The sequence below is a fragment of the Netta rufina genome (genome assembly GCF_964035555.1).
Source record: "Netta rufina genome assembly, chromosome: 4".
In the NCBI taxonomy this organism is placed as follows: Eukaryota; Metazoa; Chordata; class Aves; order Anseriformes; family Anatidae; genus Netta; species Netta rufina.
The window spans coordinates 26,485,822-26,499,575 of NC_140127.1; the positions used below are offsets into that span (position 1 = coordinate 26,485,822).

Sequence of the window (13,754 nt, forward strand, 5' to 3'; positions counted from 1 at the left end):
GCAAGACTCTGGCAGTTATACATGTTCTCAGTAGTATTTATACCTGAATTTTGGTTCAAAATAAAAAAAAAAAAAAAAAAGGTAATGAAAAGGTAATGCTTCTTCAAATAAAATGCAACTAAGCTGTTGCAGCTTGCCAAAGAATGGTGAGGGTGCTAAACAACTTCTTCATAAAGGAAGTCTGTGGAAGACAAGATCCACTGATAAGAACTAAAAACCTGGAAGCCACCACTAGGTTTAGAAAGGCTCTCAGCCATATACAGAACTGCTAGCACAACATCTGAATTAGAGAAAAGCACCAGCATGGTAAACAGGTAAGATAAAAAAGACATTTCAAACACCTGCAATTTACTCATCCAACAACTAAGAAAAAAAAAAAAAAACAAAAACAAAAACATTTTTTTCCCTTAACCCAAGAGCCTTCCAGACAACTTCTCTGTTACTGTTTTCTGCCAACGATTTTGAAATCCTGGAAAGAAGAACCTTATTAATTAGATAGTTATCTATGCAAATATAGTGCATAGCAACTATGTTCCAGATAGATTAGCAAACTCAACTTAATTCATTACTAGTGGAGAAAAGATAAAAGAAAACATGGTTCTAGATTGGCAGATACCTTGTTTTCAGGCACATTAGTCCTATGGAACACAGGCAGAATGTCTGCAGCTCTAACAACAGTTAAAGAGGAAAAAAAGTAGACTGTGAGCAGTAACTGACAGTTCAACAACGTCACATAAACTAGCTGTGCTTTATGCTTGCCCTTGTGATCAGGACAAGTTATCTCATGCTTCCTTTTGTTCAGAATCATTCAAGGCTAAGTATATTCCTTACCTAAAAAGACCATCGAGGCCTTCAATGGAAATACTTCTAAGCCATATATAACTTATTTTCCAAGTTAGTAATGGCATGTCAAACCGTTCAGCCCAGTTTTGTACCACACATATAGAAAAAAACACGCTGAAATTACGACATGACTTTCAAGACCCTTTCTCACATCATCTGTGGATAACAGGAAGATTCTGTTAATGAAACTTTCCTGCACAAATAATGAAACAGGAACTTAAGTTAATGCAGGAAAAGTTCCTTTCCTTTATATCTTTGTATTCTTTATTTTCTTTGTCACTGTGAAAGCTAAGTAGAAAAAAGCACACAGGAGAGGACATTCATGTATTGGAGAAGATAGTATTTTAATTCTTCTTGAACAATTAACCTCTTATGTGATCGGAATTCATTATAAAGAACCACCTGCAATTGCTGAAAATTACCTTCTGTTCCTCAAATAATGCTGTATTAGTTGACTGTGCCATATTTTTTAAAGTTACCATTTAGTGCCCCTTCAGGGCACGAAAAATGTACTGCTTTGGTCTTTCATCATACTTTAGACAAACGTCTCCAACCCATAGGTACGGCCAGTTTAGGATAATCACGATATTCTGCACCATTACCTGCTGGCCTGTTCTTTTTTTCAGTGGCACTGCTGTTGCTGCAAGTAGGTACTGATGGCTATAGCAGCAGCTTTTGAATTTCCAGTTTGCAGGTTGTCATATTAAGGTTAACTATTGCCAATTTGACGTTAACACCATATGCCAGACTGTAAACTGTCTCCACACAAAGTCACAACATAAGCAACTAAGCTCCTTCTTCAACTGAAGCAAGAAGCACTGTAGCTATTGAAAAGAATGCCAGGGCTCAGACTCCCACAGACAGATCAAAGTACCTAGAGATGTAAACACCAGTGAGATCATTTGTTTGCAAACCATTTTTAACTGCAAATACAGTTTAATCATCTGATTTCAGTCAGAGCCTTGAAAAAATTGCAGTCTGACATTACAAAAAATCCACCTTGCTGCTGAACTTACTTTATAATTAAATATAAATTGATGCAGTCCTCTCTTACATCATATAAATAAACATCAGTTCTGAATAAAATCATGGGGACCTCTCAGTTTCACCTTACTAGTTGTTGAAACCAAAGTCATAAAAGGAGAAAAAATAAAAAAAAGAACTGACACACTTATTAAAAAAATCAGGCCCAGCCACTGGACAAGGATTGGGTGTCTCAGATTTCAGAGAAAGGCAAAGCAAGCGTATGCTAAGAGAAAAACCATCAGTTAGACATTTAGTCTTCTCATTCATTTACTAGTTAAAATAGTCATCTGGTCGTACATCTCCATTCATTTCACTTCTGTTTAGAAGGATTCCCTCTGCCTCCCCATTAAAATAATAGAAGACAGTGTACTACTCCAGTGTAACTTTAAAAAAACAAAAAAACACTGAGTACTGTAGATCTCCTCCTATAATATTCAAAAGAGGAATTAATAGTTTTTCTGGCTTAAGTATTAAAGAACTGATAGCTTCTTAATGGCAAGTATGAAGTGTTTAAATCGACCTAACAAGAAGCTACCAAAGAGTCTAAAAGTAAAACACACAGACCATCATGGCAATGATCTGCATTTTCTTTCATTAAAAAATAAAAGGACTGCATACATGGAAATACACAGCACATATTAGCATTGGTAAGATTTCCTCCCAATAAGAAGTCAGGTATTTCTACTACCAGTATAACATCACCATATTTCTCATTAAACAGCAGTTTAATGAGGTAAAACATTAACTTGACTGCTACCGAGATAATCATTTTGCTGAGCAATAAAAGCAAGTTCTGATCAAAGCTGACAGGCAGTATCCCTTCTAGCCAAGGCTATGGTGTAAGTCATCCAAGCCTCCATGTGCATATCAACTCAACACGTTAAAATGCACTACACTCAAACAACACGTTTCATGATGCCTACGTGTTTGCCATAATGCTGCCGCTAAGTCTGAAATTTATGCAAAGGTACCAGCCACTGGAGAACATAACAATCTTATGATTAATTATGCATGTAATTATGACAAATGATTATTATACATACCGACATGTACAGTAATACTATATATAGACAACTTCTGTATTCTTCTCAGATGAAACAGTGAAAAATAGATATCATGCACACTTTCAGATGATTTTAGAAGAAATAGGATTGTTGTAAATCATTAATGGTCAATCTCCCACACGGAACCACAAAAAAACATTCAAATTGCAGATGAGAGGCGACGCTAAATGAAAGGCACATCTCCATCAACTAAATAGTAAAAGTACCTACAATGTCTAGGTGTTAAGCCTTTCAGAAGGCTGATTCCAGTTCATGTTCTCTTGTTTTGGCCCACATAACAGACAGGAATTTCCCACATGAAACAAGTAGGCTGTGTCATTAATGTTATTCCCCAATATCGACCCGTTTCCACATGCTTTCAACAGAAGGCATATTCACCATTGAGTAATAGCCTCAATGGCTTTTTAAGGCTCAGTTAAGTACTTAAGTATGACTGGTAATGTGAATGGCAGTACTGTGCAGGCTTGAGAGAACCACTGTCCTGACAGCTAAATGACCTACCAAGGCTACTGAAATGAGCAGACTTACTCTGTTAATTTACTGTCCTCTGAATGGGGGACAACAACGATGACGACTGTTTGCGAATTCCATGTTAGCTTTTCCTCTGCATGTTATATGTGCAGTTTATGGTTCAATTATCATTAGATGAAAAAGAATTTCTTAATCCATTACTTCCCCTCATTGCACAGATTTGATTTAAAAAAAATGTATCATTTTGTATTCTATTACATAAACGGAAAATTTATGATGAACACTATTGCCTACAGTAACTTCTCTGGATTGGATAAATTCAGATCTGTGCTTCAAGCTCATCTGTATTCTAGGTTTACTTTTTGTAGCAATGCAGCTATCAATTTAATTACATTTCTTCCACAATCATTTTAGGTGCAGATATATTATATTGCCACTTTCTACACCTTGTGAAGAAACCAAGTTCACAAATTCTTCCATATGTCTAAATATGGCTCAACAAGCTAAAGCACAGTACTAGACCTAATGTCTAGTAATGTGCTTACCTGTACTTACACTCAACAGAATGAGTGCATCACAATGTTAATAAAGAGAAAATTACAGGACAAGAGTATTTAAAAAGATAATAAGAATAATACAATTGCTGCTAATTCAGTAACAGAACAATAAAAAAAAAAAAAAAGGGCACATGGAGGCCATCAAGAAAGTGCTTGTTTGGTCTTCTCAATGAGATTTGCTGAATTAAACACACACAAAAGAACCTCACATACATAAAAACCTAAAGAATGACTAACACAAATACTCACTTCCTGCCTTTATTTAGAACTTTTTGGGGAGGTATATTCTTACCACCTTGAAAAGAAAATTGACAACAGATTCTGTCTAAGACATGTACTATGATTTGCTCTATTTTCCATGCATAAATCATCATTCATTTCGATAAAGTCATAGTGTTTATTACTACTGCAACCTCTTACTGAGGTGATCGGAGTTGTGGCAAGCAGACATGCCATTAGCAAAAATTTCAGGCTGGGGGTGCGGGAACAACAACATATATGTTTCAATGCATGTTCTACCACTTCACCATCACCATGCAATAGGAACTACTGGCATGTGCAACAATTAGCATTGCTTTTGGCAGTACAAACAAAACCACCTCACTTGCCTAGCTAAATTTATGGATATAATTTCACAGCAAGCAAGAGGCAGAATACTGGCTAAAACTATTTATTTTACTGCAAACTGCATTTCTCATTAAAGCTTGAAGTGATGGAGAGGATTTATATAAACAATAACCACAGTAGCTTCAGACTTTTAATATAGGTTACAAGTATTGTGTTAGACAAGCAAGGCTTTTTTTTTTTTTTTTTTTTTTTTAATAAAGCCAGATATTCAGAAATATAGTGCCCATGAAAAACAATTGTTCATTTAATTTCCTAACTACCAAGTACTGGACTTCCTAATGCTGATGTTCTCTAAGTAATTCTGCAGAAACAATTTTTATGTACATTGAGGGTATCTGGGCTTTTAATACCTGTGTCAGCATACAAGCTGAATAACTGAATAACAAGACATGTCTGATGATATGAAAGGAAGACACATGGGAAGGATGCTTATAACAATATGACAACTATCCATTATAATGGCACCATCTGAGTGCTAAGTGTGGCAAAGGGGAAAGTGCATGAAGGAAGTGCATGGCAGGAAGACAACTGAATGTTAACAGGAGAGGAAAGGGTGATAAAAAAAACAAGAGACTGAGTTCAATTTTACACAAAACAAGAGGAAATGACAAGAGTATATATTTAACAAAGTTTACTATGTTAATTAGAAATTACTTCCTTTCCTTCCTTTCTGTTCTGCTCTTTGACCATTGTTAAGACAACATTAAAGCTTTCACTCCATTAACTACTTCATTTATGAAGAAAAGAGAGGGAGAGCTTCCCAGTTCTTCTTTCTTTGTACTACTTGTATGTTTTTTCCAGTGCTCTTCTCTTTGCAACTTTTCACCTAGTCAAAAATTCAAGTCTCAACATTTTGCACTGCTCCTAACATCACCCCTGCTTGTCAGGTTTTTGCTTGTTTTACAGATTTGAAGCCAAATCTAACAGAAAACAGATTTTTTCTCTAGAGGTAACAATTATAGAAGACTGTTGATTTCTGCACAAAGGGAACACTGAAGACCATAAGACTTCAGAAATCCTAATACAGCTAAGAAAAAACAGCTGTAGAATAATCATCTTTCCCTTACTTGACAGCAAGTTTGTCATCTGACAGAAGTTACTGTCTGCCTCATATGAGAAGTTATCCCATACAATGCAACTGTGAGGCAAGCACACAGGAAAATTCTCAACCAGTTTCAATTCTAAAGCATCCTTTTGGAGGACAGAACAGTTAAAGGGAAATTTTAAGTTGTTATGAAAAAGGACTGGTTTTGTTTATTTAAAAAACTAAAACCATACACAACCCATAGAAATTTTAAAGATAAATTTAACTTACCAATTGATGCATCACCATCCAAGAGATTGTCATCTTCAGACGTCTGAAAGTCCATAATTACACCTGCTCCATCTAAAAGCTCCTCATCGCTGCTTGCACTAGTTATACTGTTGTAACTGTTTCGATAGTAGCCTCTATGAAACAGCTGCTCAGACTCCATTTAGCTGCTTTATAACCTGCATGAAGAAAATGAATTATATTTGAAAACACAAACAACTGATAAGTTTACATGAAACATAAAACAGTATTAAGATCACAGTACTAAAAGTTAAAAAACGTAGCAGTAATACAGAATACTATACAGAACATTTTACACAAGTCCTATAATATTTAATTGGATGATGCTTCATCATGCTCTTTCTTGGGATCTCCTTATTTTAATGATATCATCATGAAAGTATTTTACTTTCAGTAAATGTGGTTGGAATGCACAAACCCAGTACATATAAATGGGCACTGCACCATGGAGCTGGTACAAAATCCAGTCAATTTTTAGATTAAAAAGTGAGAATCATTAGTCATAGTATTTTTGAAATACATCTGTTTCACTCCGAAATTGTAGTCCCTTGAACACAATTGTTCATATTCTTTTGCAGAGAAAAGCACAAATATTCAAGTGGAAAACCATTCAGAATCTTCTGTCTATGTAAAGCTTTCAAAACCCATACATATATACCTTTGTACATAATTGGGAAAAGGCAGCAGATGGTTTTGCACATTTGGTAGCAAGTTCTGCAGAAGACTGAACACACCAGGACTTTCACAGACCAAGACATATTCCTCCTTTGCCTTGCAAAGTGAAAACCCATAGCAATTACTTCATGACCAGGGTGGGACAAAGGGGTATGTTGTGACCACACGCTGATTCCATGCTCTTATCTTGGAAGACAAGGCTTTCCCTTCACCAATTTCTACACTAAGTTGGATTTGCAACAGTAATGGGGAGGTATGAATGAGGTTCAATCTTTATCCCATAGCTTCCTGAGCACACTATTTTCACTCAGTTGGATGCCTGAAAAGCATCTATTTCAATCACCCCACCTAATTAAGAGCTATTAGGCTCCTGCCTTTCCAAAAATCTAAACATTTTCTAGTATTGTTTTCCCAAAAAAGATATAATTGGCAGGGGAGTTTATAATTAAGACCATTTTGGCAATGACCGTATCATTTTTACAAAATATTTTATATTCACATGCAGTACATGACACTAAAGCATCATGTACCTTTTCAGCAATAATAAAATTTCATTCCCTCCAAACAAAGGAGATGGCCTTCCATCTCCCTCCAGATCTTCTCCTTATGCACTGTTTCCTCTGCTCATCATCACATTCTCTAACCATTCACTGTAACTGCTACAAGGCTATACGCACCATAAACATCCAGCCAGCTGGCAGCTCTAAAAATACATTATAGGACTTCTAATTCCCATCTCCCTCGTCTACCCAGCTGTTGAGCCTTGTGAAGTAGAGCTGAACTGGTTGGCCAATGTCAAGAGTTATTAGCAGAGGTCAAACAGCTTTCTCCTATTGGCAAACAGCTTAGTCCTCTACAGAGCAAACTAGTTACTGAAAAGAGGTGAAAAGTGAAGTGACAAAGTTTGCAGGGTAGCTGCAGACAGAACTGTCAGCACTGAGCAGCTGGGTGATAACATGAGATAGAACTTTCTACTGGTAGCCACGAATTGAGTCACACTGCAGGTAGGGAGGAGAGGGAGGCAACAGAGCCAATCCTAACTTACCCTGTGGGTTCTGATGGGACTACTGCCATTCCCAAATGAAATGGTACAGTTACAAGGAAGAGCCCAACATGCACCAGCAGTCCCCACATTAATCGGATACAAAGTACTATCAGGTACAGGAGAGAACTTCATACCACCAAAAGGACTACAGAAGAGCTCAAACAGGTTACAAAAGATCACAATGATGACAGAGTACAAAATAGCTTTACTTCTACGGGGCAGCAAAATGGATCAGGACTCGTCAGTCTGGAAAGATGTAACATGGAAGACAATATCAGAGGAAAAGAAAAACAAAAAACATGAAAGCTCTGGTAGGAATACTGGAGGCCAAGAGAGAAGTGCATATGCTTATTCTCTTCTTAAACTCTTCCCTAGAGATCTACTATTGGTCAAAACAAATCCCTTTGGTTTGAGCATTCTCACTTCCTTAAAAAAATTGTCTGAATATTTACAATTTAAAACATGCCTTCTCTTCAAACACATTTCTTTCATCCCTGTGTGAGGATTCTTCTTACCATTTTACAGGCACTGAGAAAAACTCCTTAATGGACAGCCAAGAAAATTTCACACTATCATATGATGAAGCAGATCCTGACTGAAAATACATCTGCTTACACCTGGAAGCATCTCCATTTTCCCCAAAATAGATCAGATTGTGATAATTTATTCAGAAGCTACACTTAGAATGATGCAATAGATACAAGTTGTCATACGGTAATTTTGGTCTTCCCTTACGGTACCCCATAAAGAACATTGCAGAAGAGGTCAGATCATAAGCAGTCCAACTATTTTGCTATTATGCTTACAGAAACTTCTGTTAACATCACTCTGCCTGGATCAGTTGGGTACTGTCATAATGGAAGACATACAGCAGAGCTGAACTGAGAGCTTTTGGACTTGCTAGACGCGTACGTGCTCCCTGCACTGCCACCTTTCTCCACAATGAAAGAAGAACATTTTAAGTCTCTTTCATATATATATTTAAAATAAATATAATAAAAATATGAAATATAAAAATAAAATTTTCTTTATATTGAGCTCCACAACTTCAGTTAATCTTACCACAAGCCTGCTATTCATAGTAAGGGGCATAACTCCCCTTTTGCAGGTCTGTTTAATAACTTTGCAGAAATGTCAGAGCAGTGCACTACAGCTATTAAATCTTCCAAAAACCCAGAAAATGCTTTGAACCTGGTCTACAATAGACTAGAGCATTCAATCAGTCAGAAACTGACAGACAAAACCAACAGACGCCCCAGAGCCAGACCAAGCATACCACGAGGAGTCCTGCATGCCAACTCCTCCGGCACACACGTGCCTTCAGTTCCATGGCATGGCATGATATCACAGGCCTTCTCCTCTCATTTTGAAATACCGTGTCTCCTGCTGCAGACTGACCTCTTGAACAAGCAAGCAGAAGCTGTGACACCCAAACCACTCCTGCCGAGCACCCTAACAAAGATTTGAAGAGTTGTACGTTCATTCTCTGTATTCCCTGAGGTGGGTACCTGAACTGCTTCGTATCTGACACGGCGTTACAGATTACTGCCTTCCAGCAGCATGCAGCAAAGGTGGGAAAATGAAGGCCATCAGAACGTCAGAGCTCAATAAGCTTCACACAGGACTGAAGTTTTTCTTGTTGAGAGCATGTCAGTCACTGGCTTGCCCACCACCTCCACCTGCAATTAAGAGTGTGGGGATGACAGCTGAGGTCAACACACAACACATTTCCTTGTGTGCCTTTAAGAGAAGGGCTTGTTTAACAAACTGGGACACAAAGTTAGGGATGCACCACCTCGAGTTACGCTAAGTGTCAGAGTCAATTTAAAAGCTCATGTGACCTTAAAATACTGTTATAACATACAGAAGGTCTGCCTTGCCCAAGGAAGCAGAGGATGTGGACAGAGCAAGCACACTCCTCCTCCAAAGCCAACTGCTGAGAACAGCAATAAAAATGGGAAGGAGGAGCCAGCAGGGAGTTTTTGTGTGGCTACAACTGCCAGAGGATAACCAGACTTGTGCCCAACCCAGGCCAGTGGGGATTATCTTTTGTGGATGCTGGAAGGCTGCATTTACACACAGCAGCCTGCACAAATGCTTACAGAGTTGTAAAGAGGGAGAACATAGCAGAGGCAATGAACCAGACAGCCTGCTGTTTTATATGGTCAGATTCAGCCTGCAGATTCCCTGCCCTATCCAAATCAGCACTAAAGGGCAAGTGGGAGAAAGATGGGGTTACTGAAGAGAAATTTCAAGCAGGAAAACAAGGTATCTGAATGCCAGTGAAGCATACCCTGAAAAAACAAATAAGATAAACCATGCCCGATTTCCAGCAACTACTGGTTGCCCTAAGTATTTAATAAAACTTTTTTTTTTTTTTCAGCCTAGATTACTGTAACAATGCAAGATAGAGGGTTTATGAGAACACTAAAGGTATTACACTCAGCATTTTTAAGAAGCATCATAGTTTTCACGCAGAGTATGGTTCATACCATAGAAAGCAGACTCAAAAATCTTTCAGACTTTGAAAAAAAGAAAAGTAGAGAAATAATGCACTGTAAGAATACAGTAAGAAAATCTAAGCAATAATCAGGGAGCTCTTGAAACAAAGAATTCAATCCCACACATATACCCAAGTCTTCTGCAAAAAGAGTGTAAGGTGCAACTAATCAGTCACACTAGCATATTTCCAGGATGTGCTGATCCATCAAAACTCTTCTACAAAGCAAGCTAACAGAGAAGCCTCTGACAGTAAAACAATTAAAAAATTGATTAAAAAAAAAAAATCATTAAAAAAATAAAACAGTATCTCACCTGCTACAACTAACGAGAGGGAAGAGAGCAATGAGCATCCAGGTAGAGCAAATTGTACACGCTGTAATTAAGTACAGCGCAGACAGGAACTACACTGGTAAAGGGGAACAGCACAGAAACAGCTACACGTATAGTCCACAAAGCATATAAAGCTGTTTGTTTTCCATACACTTCAGTACCTCAGGCGATTTTCTTGTCCTCAAACATCAGACATCCTGCTTATCTTTCAAGCCCTACAAAGGAAAGGTCAAGCAGAGAAGCGAGTCAGCTGAGGGAACCACTTGCAGAGCACTGAAGTGTCTCTGGAGAAGATGGACCAGGACTATAAGAAATCTGATTTACAGGACAGTTGTTGTCAGGCAATTTGCATGATCTGTAAATGTCTGGTATGTGCTCTATTGCCCCATAAATACATAAGAACACTTTTCTGTATCTCAAAGGGCAAGAAACAAAAGACATTTTAACTTTTTACTGTCCTGGGACGTGTAGAAGGGGGTGGGTGAGAACTCAAAGCTAGATTCCAAACCTGCTTTAAATAGCTGAAAGAAAAAGCTGCTGCTTTTTTTTTAAAAAAAGAAGAAGAATCAACAATAAAACACCACATAGTGTTGAAAAATGATCTTGTTAACAGAAGAGCTTTTTCCCAAACTTGGAAGAATCCTGATAACCCCCAACTCACTGTAATAATTATTTTTTCTGTTCATTACAAACAGCAAAGAGCTGAACAGCAGTCAGTCATATGACCGAACTCATGCATAAATTCCTCCAAAACTAACATGAGGACAGTGCCCAGTGAGAATGCTATGCAGACATAAAACAAAAGCAGATAAAATGAAAATATAGAATATGATCTTTCCTTACATATAGGAACATGTTCTAGAGTAGGTGAAATGCAGTGGTACCAATAGGAATCATTTGCTGAAAGTTTTTGGAAGAAAAGTAGGATTTAATAGGTTTTACCTGGTAAGAGCATTCAGAAGTCATATTTAATATGAAGTAGTCAGGAATTTTATACACATCCTTTTAAATATATTTAAAAAATGAGAGATGAAAAAAAAAACCTTTATACTTCAAGAGCAGGTAAAGAGCAGTATGACAGGTGACCACACTTAAATTCAAATATTAACATAAAGCATGTGTGTGTGTGTGTATGCATAGATATATATATATATGTATATGTCAAAACAACTGCCTAAAAGGTTGAAGCAGTCAAGAACATCTTGGAATACTGAATTCTAAACTTTTCATAGTGCATTTATTAAAAATACTGCACTATCTGCATTTTTTGTTGTTGTTGTTTAAATAAGTGCACCCTTCAGAAAAAAAAATAGTTCAGAAATAAACCTTTTACAACAGTTCTAAAACAAAGGCTAAGCTGGGCTCATACTTCTATCCTTAGCCTCATCAGCATCAAAATTACATTCCCGTTTCCACTGTAGATCCAGCATACGTAATGTCCATTTACTTACGTTGCCTGTCATGTAAAAAGAGGTAAACAAAATAAGAGCATCATTCAGCCTCCAAACTTTAGTTTTGGAGACGGGTGAATGAATTGTGAGGAATTTTGCAGTATTTTACATATATATAAATATATATATATATATATGTAACTAGCAAACTATTTATTTATACACAAACAGGAAGGCTCAGAAGTCATACACTCCAAACCCAAAATGGAAAGGAGGACAAGAGAAACAGCAGTTATCCTGAACTTCCTCAAGTCAGCAGAGAAAGAAGTCCTCACAGATGCTCAAGAAGCCAAATTGTTAAAAATTAGGGAATGCACATAGCAACTTTACAAAAGCAAATACACAGATTATTTTTCACAGCGTCATTCAGAAAAAAAAAGTGAAACTAATTTAAAAAGTCTCAGGATCAGGACAGCTCCTCTCGTAGCCACGTAGTAAGAAAGGACCTCTCAAATTTTTGGTCATACTTAAAAAAAAAAATAAAATAAAATAAAAAAATAAAGTCAAAGGAGTACAGTCAGTTAACTGAGGTTACTTTAGTTAAAAAAAAAAATAAAATAGAGTTATTAAAAAGCTTCTAGCTCAATTTATATAGCAGATACTCTTGGAATAAAAGAGAAAAAGTCAATTTCCAAAAATATACATATTGAGAGCTTGTTGCAGTTTAATCCACAGCTATTTCTAGAACAAACCTCACGTTGATGGCAGAAGACACAAACTCAAGTGTTCTTTAAACAGGAAAGCAAGGACAAGCACAGAAACGTGGAGACAAAACAATATGAAAAAGACAGTACTTGTAAAGCAGGAATATAGTACCTTTTTTTTTTTTTTTTAAACTGTAACTAGAAAACATGATTTCTAGATTCTACTAAATCTTAGCACGCTTTACAAACACTTTAGTTATGAAAGCTTAATAAAACAAGTCTAAAAAGTTTTTCCACTTTATTGATACATACCAGTACAGAGTATCGTCACTGGATCTGATCTTCGCAAAAGCATTATCAATAATAAATACTCATTTTACAGCACCTTTTATCTTCTCAGCTTAAAAACACTGAGAACTGCCAGCTTGAGTACTGGCTGAATACTGAAGTCATGCTTCCAGTCATATGATTCCAAACATGAAGCGTGTATTGACTTGGGTTTGCACAAAGAATTCAGAGCTACTTCATCACCACTCTGAAATGTCAACCCCTAAGGCTGCAGCTACCCAGAAATGGGACAGCTGAAGAGTTTTACCACCTGGCACAAAGACTTCAGCCTGCTTGATAGAAGGGACTGCTTCTTTCACAATCAAATTACTGATGTGTATACTCTTCAATTGCTTTCAAATAAAAAATGCTGAATTAGCTGAAAACTCAGATTTAAACTTACTCACCTCATCTCATTTACTGATGCATTAGAAAAATCTCCACTAGCAGAACCAAATAGTAACCTCCCACAGACAGAGTAATAAGCAGCTAAATGAGGTCTTCTATTTTTTTTTAATAAAAACAAACACTAAAAAAATAAATAAATCTATGTATGAAACTAAATATAAAAGCAAATATAACTCAAAAGTTTAAGCTTCACAGGCAAGTACTGATCATTAGCCAAGTTGTGGGAAGAAAAAAACAAACAAACAAAAAAAACAAACAACCAAACCACTGTGTTCTTAGCTGCCTCTGTGGTGCAAGCCTAAAATACATGTAAGGTCATAGAAGACTTTGGGCTGGAAGGGACCTTAGAGATTATCTAGCTCCAAAGCCCTCCCATGGCATTACTTTTTAAACTAATGGTTCAGTACCTACGACTGAAAATATTCTCCCCAGGAAAGAAAAGTTGGAGAGA

At 36.9% G+C, this 13,754-nt stretch overlaps 1 protein-coding gene across 3 annotated transcripts in view; it reads right to left on the reverse strand.

Annotated features, from left to right (window-relative positions):
• The window catches only part of CLCN3 (chloride voltage-gated channel 3), a 61,534-nt gene that overhangs the window by 41,701 nt on the left and 6,079 nt on the right, over nucleotides 1-13,754 (reverse strand). For 2 of the 3 annotated variants that reach the window (XM_084286007.1, XM_084286004.1), the window contains exon 2: nucleotides 5,904-6,079. In XM_084286007.1, the coding sequence (XP_084142133.1) occupies nucleotides 5,904-6,063 (160 nt within the window). In that variant the 5' untranslated portion in view covers nucleotides 6,064-6,079. Of the gene's footprint in view, nucleotides 1-5,903; nucleotides 6,080-9,149; nucleotides 9,280-13,754 lie in introns of those variants that run through there. The other variant, XM_084286005.1, reaches the window with a different exon arrangement.